Source organism: Podarcis vaucheri (genome assembly GCF_965113315.1).
Source record: "Podarcis vaucheri genome assembly, chromosome: 14".
Classification (NCBI taxonomy): domain Eukaryota; kingdom Metazoa; phylum Chordata; class Lepidosauria; order Squamata; family Lacertidae; genus Podarcis; species Podarcis vaucheri.
In genome coordinates this window covers 35,763,368-35,775,605 of record NC_138752.1, presented here as the reverse complement: position 1 = coordinate 35,775,605, position 12,238 = coordinate 35,763,368, and the positions used below count along the sequence as shown (strand labels likewise).

Sequence of the window (12,238 nt, the reverse complement as noted above, 5' to 3'; positions counted from 1 at the left end):
CCTGGAACAGAGCTGGCTCTGCCATTAGGCAGACTGAGGCAGCTGCCTCAGGCAGCAGAAGCCCCTAAGGCAGCACAGAAGCAGCGCCAGTGTTAGCGCCAATTTTGACTGAAATCGCATCCAAAATTGCATGAGATCTTGCAAGAGCGTGCAAGATCTCATGCACTATTGGCAAGAGCTACTCAAATCAGGGGCGACCTTGCCCAAAATTGGGAATGATGGCAGCACTGCTTTTCCACCAGCAGCTGAGGAGGTGGGTGGAGAAGCAGCAGTAATGGTGGCAGCAATGGAAGCAGCAGAGCAGGACAAGATGGCACTTCCCATTGTGCCTCTAGCAGCATAATACAATATGTTGCCCCTAGCCTGGAGGTCTGCATTTGGCCTCTGGACATGAGGCTTCTCTCCCCCTGCTCTAACCACTTCCCCACAGTGGGACTGAGCTTTAGACTGATCCTTTCTCCATTGGCATTGCTATGCTATAGGAGAGGGAGTTGCCACTGTCTTTCCCTGGGCTTCTGGTCGGTGTACAGGTGCAAGCCCTCCTGACAGGGCAGGTCTGTGGGCCTGCCGTTTCTGTGTTCGCACACCTGAAACCACCACAGAGCACAGGTTCCCTTTGTGCGTTGACTTTCCCAGCCTTCACTCTTGGCAGAGCCTCTCCCTTGATGAACCAGCTCTGGGGTTTCAGGAACAGGTTGGGCCTGCCCTGCCAAGTTGCCTTCACCCCTCCCTCATTCCATCTCTAAAGAAAGTAGAGGGTTACACCCTCCCGTGTGTTGCATCTCTCTCTCTCTCTCTCTCTCTCTCTCTCTCTCTCTCTGTCAATGGATTGGAATCTGCAGCCCATCCCTGAGAGCAGAGCTTGAATCTGTGGGTGACAGCATCAGGCCCCAAGGAGTCTCTTGAAGCCCCCCCCCCTCTTGAAGCCTGTAGAGGCAGCACCCACCTCTGCTGCCCTGTCAGATGCATTCAGATGTCCTGGTTATGAAGAAAGAAGACTCATGAAGCTGAGTGCTCCTTCCAAATGCCCTTCCGAGTATGGTGGATCAGGCCCAGGAGCAGGGAACTTCAGGTCAGGAGGTCAGCTCTGGCTCTCTAAGCCTCTCCTCGGCCCACACCCTTCCCTGGTCTTAATTCACACCCGCCTTGAGAGCTTTTGTCTGGCTGGAATGTGTCCTCTGCCTGGATGGAGGATGGAGGATGGAGAGGTGGGTTGGGAGATCCCTCTGACTTTTCCCTGGCTAGAATGTAGCCTGCTGCACCTACGTAAGGTCTCGTGTCTGCACTATGCATTTAACACAGTGTCACACCCCTTAAACCAGGGGTCCTCAGACTTTTTCAGCAGGGGGCCGGTCCACTGTCCCTCAGACCTTGTGGGGGGGGCCGCACTATATTTTTTTGGGGGGAAATGAACGAGGGATGCTGAGCGACACGTGAAAGGGCTCGGAAGAGGGGTACTTTAAATGGCAGCTGCTCGAGAGGGGTGCTCAGCCAATTGCGGCTCCTGTGTCTTGTGAGCAGCAGCGGCTGGCAGCGGCAGAGGGACAATGAGAGGCATGCGAAAGGGCTCCGGAGAGGGGCTGGCACCAACAAAGCCCAGCCCCTTCCTCCTCTAGGCTGGGTGGGGATAAACCAGGAGGGGGGGAGGTGCCGCCGCCACTGTGTGAGGGAGCAGGAGGGAGAGGGAAAGAACGTGCGCACTGGTGATCCACACACTGGCAATCCACGCAGCGATTCCTGGAACATCCGTGGGCCGGATTTAGAAAGCAATTGGGCATGATCTGGCCCACGGGCCTGAGTTTGCCAACCCATGCTTTAAACAGTTATGGCTCCCACCCTAAAGAATCATGGGAACTGCAGTTTGTTACAGAGCTGCAATTCCCATCATGGTTGAACCATCAATCCCTCTTCCCAGGGATCTCTGGGAAGTATAGCTCAGAGATTAACAGGTGTTGCCTTCGGCCAGCAATGGAGAGCTTGTGATATACTCACTGTTAGCTCTGTGAGGGACATAATAACAGCTCTCAGCTCCCTTGGGAAACCACAGTTCCCAGGCATTTTGAGGCCCCTGGATTGTTGCTCATGAGGGAATGGCTCGCCATACCTGATCTGGCCTAGAATGCTATGTGTGGGTCTCTGATTGATGAATTGCTACTGGTTTGAATGAACGATTTCTTCTGCAAAGAGGTGTGCTTGGCTGTGACCTGGAGATGGGATCTTTCCCTGAATGGGATCTTTCCCTGTGGGTGAGATGGGATCTTTCCCTGTGGGTGAGGGGGCTTGAAGTTTCCCATCCACAGACTGAAACAGACAGAGCAGACCCCAGGGAACAGGAAAGGAATGTAAGCCAAAACACCGCTATCCTTTGACATCCAGCAACCCTATCAGAAAACAGAGTGAAAAGGTGCAAAAGGCAACAGATACTTGAGTCATATCACTTCCTGGAAACCACAGGAGTGGGGAGTGTTCCTGTGCTCAGATCCTGCTGGCCATTTTCCCACAAGCACCTAGTTGGCCACTGTGAGAACAGGACGCTGGAGTAGATGGGCCATTGGCCTGATCCAGCAGGCGCTTCTTATGTTTATAGTGGAAAAGACAGCGTGCTCACCCATTGGCATTGCGGCTTGCTTTTGATATATCTTATTTTTATTGCATCACATTCTCTTTGCCTCTCAATATTTGCCTATCAAATATCAAATGTTATCACAGCTAGAAACTGCCTTGACACTATGAGGTCTGACAAGGAATGTGCATTTTTGTAATAATAATAATAATAATAATAATAATAATAATAATAATGAAAAGTAAATATAGCCCCTTCAACCCTGCTTAGGGCTGGCCCAAAGTGCCCTTGAATTTTATTTGTATTTTAATGTAGCATCACTTTTGGAGTGTTGTGGGTACAGTGGTACCTCGGGTTACAGACACTTAAGGTTACAGACTCCGCTAACCCAGAAATAGTACCTCAGGTTAAGAAATTTGCTTCAGGATGAGAACAGAAATCAAGCAGCGGCGACAGTGGGAGGCCCCATTAGCTAAAGTGGTACCTCAGGTTAAGAACAGTTTCAGGTTAAGAACAGACCTCCAGAACGAATTAAGTTCTTAACCCGAGGTAGGTAAAGTAAAGGTAAAGGGGTAAAGGGACCCCTGAGCATTAGATCCAGTTGTGACCGACTCTGGGGTTGCGGCGCTCATCTCGCTTTATTGGCTGAGAGAGCCGGCGTACAGCTTACCACTGAAATTAAAATGGCAGCTAGATTCAGCCAAGCAGTGTTGATTACAACAATGGCTGCCTAACAGAAACCTACAGGGCCTCCCTGACGATGGAGGGGACCTTCCAGGGTTCACTTTGGACATAAGAAGAGCCTGCTAAATCAGTTCTGTTCTCACACCGGCCACCAGATGTTTGCAGGAAACCTTCAAGCAGGCCCTGGGCACGAGAGCACTGCCCCACCCTCCGTGGTTTATAGCAACTGGTATTCAGAAGCACTATTGCCTCCAGAAATGAAGGCAGAGCATAGCCATAGTGGCTAGCAGCCACTGACAGCCTTCTCCTCCATGAATTTGTCCAATCTTCTTTTAAAGCCTTCCAAGTTGGTGGCTCTCACTGCCTCCTGCTGGGGCGAATTCCATAGTTTAGCTATGTTCTGCATGGGCGTCTCTCAAACCTGCAGCTTCCCCTGCCCATCCGTCTTGGGGTTTGCCTTTCCTTTCTTTTTACGGGACCAAATGCCCACTTCACCTTCTCACCTGTGGATTTGCTTGCCTTACACTACTGTATTTCTCAAATGAAATGCTTGGCTGAGAAACAACAAAGGCTAAAGGAGGCGAGCCTTTTGCTGTGACAGGAGCTGCTGCAACGCCCAATATCTCAGCAGATTTGTTGGGGGAGGGCCGGCTGAGCTCCTCGAACCCAGAGTCACCTGGGGGCCGGGCTGGATCCCGAACAGTTTCGACAAAGCCTCCCCCAATTTCTGAGCCTCTCCTCCGCTGAAGGTGGAGCCGGTTTTTGCCAATCGCCTCCTTGTGTGCCTACTCGCCCCGTGGCTCTCTTGCAAACAGGAGAAGGAATTGGTTTTGCAAAGAAAATAAATAACACTTGTGGCATTGTACTTGTGACACCAGTGGCCCATCCCTGAGAGGAACTATATTAGGAATAGCTGGGCCCCAAGAATGGACAGAGAAGAGCACAGGGATGTTTAAAAATAGAGTGGGTTGGGCTCCCCAAGTTGTCTGGCAAGGGGGTGAGGCTGCCTCAGCTTTGATTGCTATACCGGGGCTGATCGCCTTTGTGAGGTTTTCAACATGACAGAGATCAGAGAGCGCCCCCTGGAGGCAGTATGTTTGCATGCATCAACAAATCTCCAGGAAAGCACGTTCCAAGTGAGGGAAAGGTTATAACCACAGATGTGAGGAAGGAGTGTAACTCAGTGGCAGAGCACTGGTTTTGCATGCAGAAACTCCCAGCATCTCCAGGTAGGGCTGGGAGAGATCCATGGCCTGAAACCCTGGAGAGCTTCTGCCAGTCCGTGTAGACAATACTGAGCTAGATGGACCAATGATCTGATTGATTAAAAGGCAGTTTTGTATGTTTCCCCACAACGGAGAACCTGGGCCCTAAGCGTTGAGCAAGTATGATAGATTCTCTGATCGCCGTACATGGTCCATGTTGCCAAGCCATGCTAAGCTGATGTGCTCTATGTTGCCCACAAGAGGGAGCCCCTGGGCTACATTCAGTTGGTGTCTAGGGGCTTTTAAATGAAGGTGGCCTTGCCAGCTAAGTAGGACTCAGATGTTCAGTTTGGTTGGAGTGCTGCTGCTGCTGTCATGAGTGAGACGTTGGGTTTTCAGTTTTGGGTGAAAAGAGCACGCTAAAATGCTGGTGATTTGTGTGTGTGTGTTTTTTAAAGAGCATATTGTTGCACAAATGTGAAGAACTGAATTGAAGACTGGAAAAATGAGAAGATGAAAGAAAATGATATTGACAGATTTGTCTGTCCCCAATCTTGGCTTAACCAGCTGAGAACTCAACAAACATTTTGCCCAAGCACACATTACCTTTGCTGCAAACTACCATTGTTCCCTATTTTGTCCACAGAGCCTAGGGCTTGCCAATCAGAAGGTCGGTGGTTTGAATCCCTGTGACGGGGTGAGCTCCCGTTGCTCGGTCCCTGCTCCTGCCAACCTAGCAGTTCGAAAGCACGTCAAAGTGCAAGTAGATAAATAGGTACCGCTCCAGCAGGAAGGTAAACGGCGTTTCCGTGCGCTGCTCTGGTTCACCAGAAGTGGCTTAGTCATGCTGGCCATATGACCCGGAAGCTGTACGCCGGCTCCCTCAGCCAATAAAGTGAGATGAGAGCCACAACCCCAGAGTCGGCAACGACTGGACCTAATGGTCAGGGATCCCTTTACCTTTACAGTCAGACTATGGTTTAAGATCCTGGCTTGCTCTGAGCTTGGTAACCTGGAACATAAAGTGGCATGTGCTGATTTTACAAATGAGGGAGTGAGGTGGACAGTCCTCTTGATGCTAATAATAACAATAGCAATTACTACTACTACTACTACTATTTGTTATTATATTTGCATGCCTCTGCCTGCCACTCCATGCCTCGGTGATGCCACAGGACTCGTGATGTGGGGAGAGTGTTGTTACGTTCAAGTCCTGTTGGCAGACTTCCCATTGGGGCATCTGGGTGGTCACTGTGAGAAGAGGATAATAGACTAGAGGGACTGATCTAGCAGAACCCTTTTTAGGTTCCTAGACTCTTATGCTGAAGGTGAATGCAGAAGATAATGTACACGTCATCTCCCTAACCAAGTCTAATATAGGAAGCCGTATTATGCCAAGTCAGACCCTTGGCTCATTCTGCTTAGCGTTATCAACAGCATTATCAACCAGTACGTTTCAGAGCACAATTCAAAGTGTTGGTGCTGACCTTTAAAGCCCTAAACGGCCTTGGTCCTGTATACCTGATGGTGCGTCACCACCCCCATTGTTCAGCCCGGACACTGAGATCCAGTTTTGGCAGTTCCCTCACTGTGAGAAGTGAGGTTACAGGGAACCAAGCAGAGGGCCTTCTCGGTAGTGGCACCTGTCCTGTGGAACGCCCTCCCACCAGATGTCAAGGCAATAAGCAACTATCCTACTTTTAAAAGACATCTAATGCTGTATTGTGTTTTTAATATTCGATTGGGAGCCGCCCAGAGTAGCTGGGGAAACCCAGCCAGATGGGCGGAGTATAAATAATAAATTATAATTATTACTTACTGGCAGCTCTTCTGCAGGATTTCAGAGAGGGCATTCCCAGCCCTACCTGGAGATGTGAAGGATTGAACCTGGGGCCTTCTGCATGCAAAGCAGATGCTCCAGCCCTGAGCCCTTCCCCTACACAGATCTCTCCTTGGTTCACTGAGCAGGTAAAGTGGAATGGGGAACCTTTTCCAGCTGGAGGGCCGCATTCCATTCTGGGCAGTCTTTGGGGGGGCCACGTGAGAAGAAAAAGTGAGTGGAGCAACAAATGTGAATTTTACTTCAGGCCACTTTCTACACACGCTGGCACACCCCTCTCCCTCCTCCATCCAGGCAAGCAAGAGGCATCTTCAGGGTTCAAGGACACATTCCAGCTGTCAGGATTGAGCCAGCAGTATATCATACCGTTCAAATTGCAGGTAACTCCCTATTAGCAAGAACACAATCTGCACTGACTTAGTGTCAGGCCTCATGAGTACAGCAGGGCATTCCCAGTAGGTCTTGCCCCATGGGTCAGTTGCTGAGATTGCAAGTCCCCACCTTCCCACAAGTCCACTCCTCTCCAGGGCTTTTTCCAAGCAATCTGAGACTGGCTCCCTGCATGGATCCATCTTCTCCTATGCTCTTTTCATGCCTCTTCTTGTTCTGGGAGACAGGGAGGAAGAGGGGAGCTTGTCGCTTGCAGGAGGGGGAGACACCCATGACTCTTCACCGGCCTGACTCGTGTCTGCCACTTGGCCTATTTCCTTCCATTCTCCTGCTTCAGCTTCTGCCTCTGGTTTTGCACTTCTCTCTGCTACAGACTCTCCCAGATCGCTAAGTCCTATCACCACTTCAGCTTCTGACACCTCCTCTTCTCAGCCTTCTCCCTCTGACCACTCACTGTTGTCCGACCACCAGTCCCCAGGCTCTGAGCCTCCTTCCCTTTGGGGGTTCCCCAGCTGGTTCCTCGCACCATTCCTCTGCGTCCAAGCAGTCCATGAAACCAGCCAACCAGGAATGCTCAAGTCAGGTGAGGGGTGCGGCCTGGAGGGTATGTGTGGTCTAAGGAGGGGTGAATCCCAAGGGAGTGTGGCATTCAGCGCCCAAGCCTGGAATTCCCCACCCACGGTGTAAAGGGGGCCGCTCGCCTGTAACACAGTCCTCAGTGGGCTCAGCACTGTTTAATCACAGCAGTGCCTATTAAGAGGCCTGGAGCTTCAGCGTGGCTTTGTGCCACTAATGCCTTTGCTTGCCATCGACTCCATCAGGAGCCCCTTGCCAAGGTGTGACACATCTCCACCAGCGATTAACCTCTTAGCTTCACTAACACCCGTGATCCAATAGACCTATGCACCCTGGCAGGTGCCTTGGTTCTTCACAGCTCCATGCCCACCCACCTGCAGCTTCTGCTCATCTCTCTAACTATGGCAGGGGAAAGTTCTTGCCAAATCTGAAAGCTCTTTCGTTGTGGTGGATCTCAGCTGGCATTTGCACAAAGGAAGACATTTGAAAGAAGACGCATACCGAAGGATGGACCAATCTTGTCAGTTTCAATGCTCTCTCTGTTCCTCTTCCTTCCAGTCTTCTGTACATCTTCTCCCCATCCGTTGCTGATTTTTATACATTTCCTTTTTTTAAAAAAAACAAAAAAACACCACTGCTATAGTCTCAGGCTTGCAGGAGGTGGCAGCCTTAGGCGTGCGCAAACACCCCTTATGTTTGGCATTCTGTGTCCTTTGCTGTATGCTACACAATACTAGGGATCATGATTCAAAAAGTGCCTTCAGCTAAAGACAGTCAGAAGGTCATATTCTTCTCCAGTTTGCAGTAATAAGCTGTAGGGTCACCAACCATTTTCTCCAAGATAAAGTCCTATGCCTTTTATAATTGTTTTACAAGCAGAAATTCAGTAGGTAAAGTCCCCCCAGCATATACCTCTAGGGGAATGCTTCATGGGTTGAATTATTGAATCACTCTGTGCAGACTTAGGTCTTAAAATACGGAGGTCTAAGCATGCAGCCAACATTTTTCCCGATCGCTCACTAAGAAGTAACACAATTCAGTAAGTTTAAACATATTGGGCTACCTCATCTCCTCATTTTTGGAAAGCAATTTCCCCTGATATATTTTGCACACTATGTTCACAAACATCTGGGTTCTTATGCACACTTCCCCTGATAAAGACATTTTTAATTAGTTGATTGCAAAAACGTGCACATTTGGCAATATACCATACAAAAATATGTATGTTAGCAGGAAGGTTCCCTAAAATGTAGACAAATTTTCATGAGGACCTTTTTTTTTGGAAATAAACATTCCATGCTGATGTGGAAATGTATTGAACTGAACCATAGACTATGAAAAATGAGAACCTGGGAGAAACTGAGGCAGATACACCACCTTTCATAGGACAGTCATCTTGGCCTGTTGCTTGTCTGTGTGATTCTATTAATCATTCTATGAACTATCCCTTTCTGAGGCATCATAGTTCAGATGATATGGAAGCTCTGCTATTTGTGGCTTTGCTAACTCGTATCCCTCAAAGCAAATACAGAAAATGTGATGAGCAGGCATGCAATCCTAAGCGCCCAGGGAGTAAGGATGGGCAAATATATCCGTTTCCAATCCTTTCCCCCATCTTAAGTTCAGATCTCAACCTTTCCACATCAGTCTGTGATTTTTTTAAAAAATAAAAAATAGAAGGCCTCATGGAAATTTGTCAGCATTTTCTTGAATTTATCCTAATATGCACCTTTAGTTTATACATGGTTTTACATGATTTTTGCAAAACAACTTTCCCTAATAGGATGCACTTCTGTCCATCATTTTTGCAGTGTTTTTACGCACAGCTTAGTATATGCATTTTTGCACACGTTGCCTGGCTGGAGGGCTGCTCTGCAAAATTCTGAGAAGTGCAAATTTTGAAGGATGCCTGTGTTTTGCTTCATGTAGTGTTTCGGAAAGTGTGAATTAGGTTTGCCTTTAAACATGAACTGAATTGAATTCCCCCCGCATCCCTGACAGGAAGCTCTGATGGACCGCAGTGCTGTACTGCCAGGCCACTACATGCCTGAGAGCATGTCTGTTTGCAGCTCTTCCCACATGGCAAATACTGTTGGAACGCAAATATGTATCCGTTGCAAACATGATTGCCGTGGAAAGTGTGAAGGCAGCTCTCTAATCTATCTCTGGGCAGCCTTTGAGGGGGAGGGCTTGAGCTATCCATTAATCTGTTTTCCTTAGCTGTTGAAATTGGATTTTTAAAGTTTCCAAGAGGGACATTTCTATTCTCTTTAATCTCTTCTCTCCCAGCCTGAATTTTGTTGTTGGGGACAGAGCGGGTCAGCAAATTTATGCATGTGTATATACTGAGATTTTTAAAATAAATAAATTAACAACACATGTGATCTAAAAGAGTTTTCTATATTTTAAACATCCTAGAACAAACCTCTCTCTCTCTCTGCCTCTCTTTTTTCTTTTAGCTGGCTGGCGGGATATTTGGACTGTTTACATACTAAATGAAACCATAAAATCTTCTTTTCCTTGATCTGCTCTTGGGCAAAGGGTATTTTATCAACTGAGTGGGAGGGAAGGGCTGCCGACTTGATTGGCAGCACCTGTAAGTTTGAAACGTGGGGAGCAATGAAAAGGCTCCGTGCCAATCTGCTGTTTATTGCGTCCCCAGTGTGATTCCCAAGGATACCTTGCGGAGGGCTCCTGGTGCGCCTTGCTTGTCTCCCCAACGCATGAAACAGACTCATGACCCACTAACAGCAGCATCCACGATGCTCCTGAGAGCTTTCTGTCATGCAGGAGCGAAAAGGAGACACGGGAGGGGGGTCCCTCTGATCCTAGCTGTCCCTTCCGGGAGGTTTTTACAGCCACCCTCTTGTTGTTATGTCTGGAGCCAGAGCTAAAACCTTTGGAAGCCCTTGGGAATGATTCTGCCCTTGACGGACCTGCCACTTAGGATTAACAAAGAGTCACAACATCTGTTCCTCGCACGCTGTGCCCGAAAGGCTGCCAGAATGAAATGCTCAGGCCAAGACCGTGGCGCCAGCCCACCTTTGTTAGCCGACGCAGGAGGGAGTTGAGGGCATTGCCCTTTTGCAAATTATTCCTCAAATCAATTCGCACTGAGAGCCAAGAGGCCTCCAACTCTGGGGAGCCCGTCGCATGTCGCATTTTTTCCTTGGAATTAGAGTCATCGGATCCCACCCCTCAAACGCTCCCGTGATTCTGTAGGTGTTTGGATTGTCGGGGAAAGCGCTTGCCGTCGGGTCGCTGACATATGGCTTTGCAACTGAGCGACCAGATTTGTTGCACGGTCTTATTCCATCGCTGGGGACAATAGGAGGGAGCCAGTTATTCCGGGGCCACGAGAGAATGTCCTATCTTAAGCCGACTGGCAGGGAACTTGAACGCTTTGACGGACTCTCTCTGATTTATTGGTAAGAGGGGCTGCTTGTAGTCTGGGGAGTGGGGAGAAGGCTTAAGTGTCTTCCTGCACAACTGGTTGTCTTTTGCACATCAGTGGAGACGTTTCGGGATTTTTAGGAAGCATGAACAGAACGCTGCCAAGGCAGGGTGGGGGTGTGTGTTTTTGTGTGGTGTTGTGTACTTTGGAATGTTCGCCCAAGAGATTCGTGAGGCCGGACCAAGCTGCAGATCAGAATGTCTTTTCATAAAGCTTCTTAAAACATTGTAAGGAGAGTAAATGCCAAGATGCTGGTACACAGCCAAAAGACTGAATCAGAGGATATCCTGTTTTGGAAAAGGCGAGGATGTTCCTGGGCAGGTTTCCTTGGCATAAATACTTGCAGGGAGATATAGTGAAGTTCCAAGCCTGTTAATGGACAAATTGGGAACCAGCTATCCTTTGAAAGACACTCTTCTGCGAATTTTGCGGTGTAATTCTCCAGCTTAAAAATGGGCACAAACATGCATGCACTGGGGGGGGGGGGTTATTTATAAAAATGCTCATATTAGTAAAAAATGACCCAGATTAAAACCATTATATCATGGGGAAATTATTGCGAAAATTTGTGTAGGAAGCAATGTTGCATGTAATAAGTGTGTAGTTTAGAAGAAGCATTTACCGTAAATGCTGACAAATTAAATGCTGATGCAGAAATATGGTGAACAAGACTAGGGAAATGAGAAGTAGGGGGAGAAACAATTTTCACCCATCTTTACCTCTTCCAGTGTTGCATTGGTACCTTAGTCAACAGATCCTTACACCATTCAAAGTGTGTGGCACGTGATGGGCTTGCACAAGAATTCTGTGCACACGATGGCCCCAGATAGGACTTCTGGTGGGTTGCCAGGTGGGGGAGAAGCAGCATAGGGAACTCAGTACATTTAAAGGGGTGCCTGGGTGACCAAAACAACAACAAAAAGCTTGAGGAGCATTCCTCTCTAGGGACTCGCATCTAAAGATCTGTGGGAGAACTCAGTAATGTCTGGATTACAGTGCAGACATCTATTTTAGATTGAACATTGGTTTGGGACAATGTTTTGAACCTTGTTGGTATTGCTAGGGAGACAAAATCCTTAAGTTCCCCTTGGCAATGCAGTTGTGGTACTGGCAGCCTACAGGTCAAGCCTAAATCTGAATGGAGCGTGTCCACCACCCACAGGCCAACATCTTTAGGCAAGGCGTGACTGTGTACCTATAGCACAGGCACCTAACTTGTATCCTTCCATGCATATGTATCTGTGTGTATCCTCTTTTGTGCACACAGAGTTTCAGCAAGCGAGCCACATGTGGGAGGGGGAAACGTTTTGTGCACACAATGGCCCCAGTTTGCATTCATGATTTTTTTTCCCTGGGGGGGGGGTCTCCTCTGTTATATTGCAAGATACTTTTGTCAGAGAAGGAAAGTCCTGATGTACGCACATAACCCGCTTTTGCATGTAGACATGACTGAAGGCTATCCTGGCTGACGGCTATTTTGTCTGTAGATTTGGGTATGTCCCTGGATGGATCGGGTCTGCTTGGGA

At 48.4% G+C, this 12,238-nt stretch overlaps 1 protein-coding gene across 1 annotated transcript in view; it reads left to right on the top strand.

The window, feature by feature from the left end:
• Positions 1–10,224: 10,224 nt before the first annotated feature.
• Positions 10,225–12,238, top strand: part of LOC309518710 (syntaxin-binding protein 4-like) — a 60,607-nt gene continuing 58,593 nt past the window's right edge. The window contains exon 1 of the mRNA XM_082199087.1: positions 10,225–10,686. Within this exon, the coding sequence (XP_082055213.1) occupies positions 10,622–10,686 (65 nt within the window). The 5' untranslated portion in view covers positions 10,225–10,621. The remainder of the gene's footprint in view (positions 10,687–12,238) is intronic.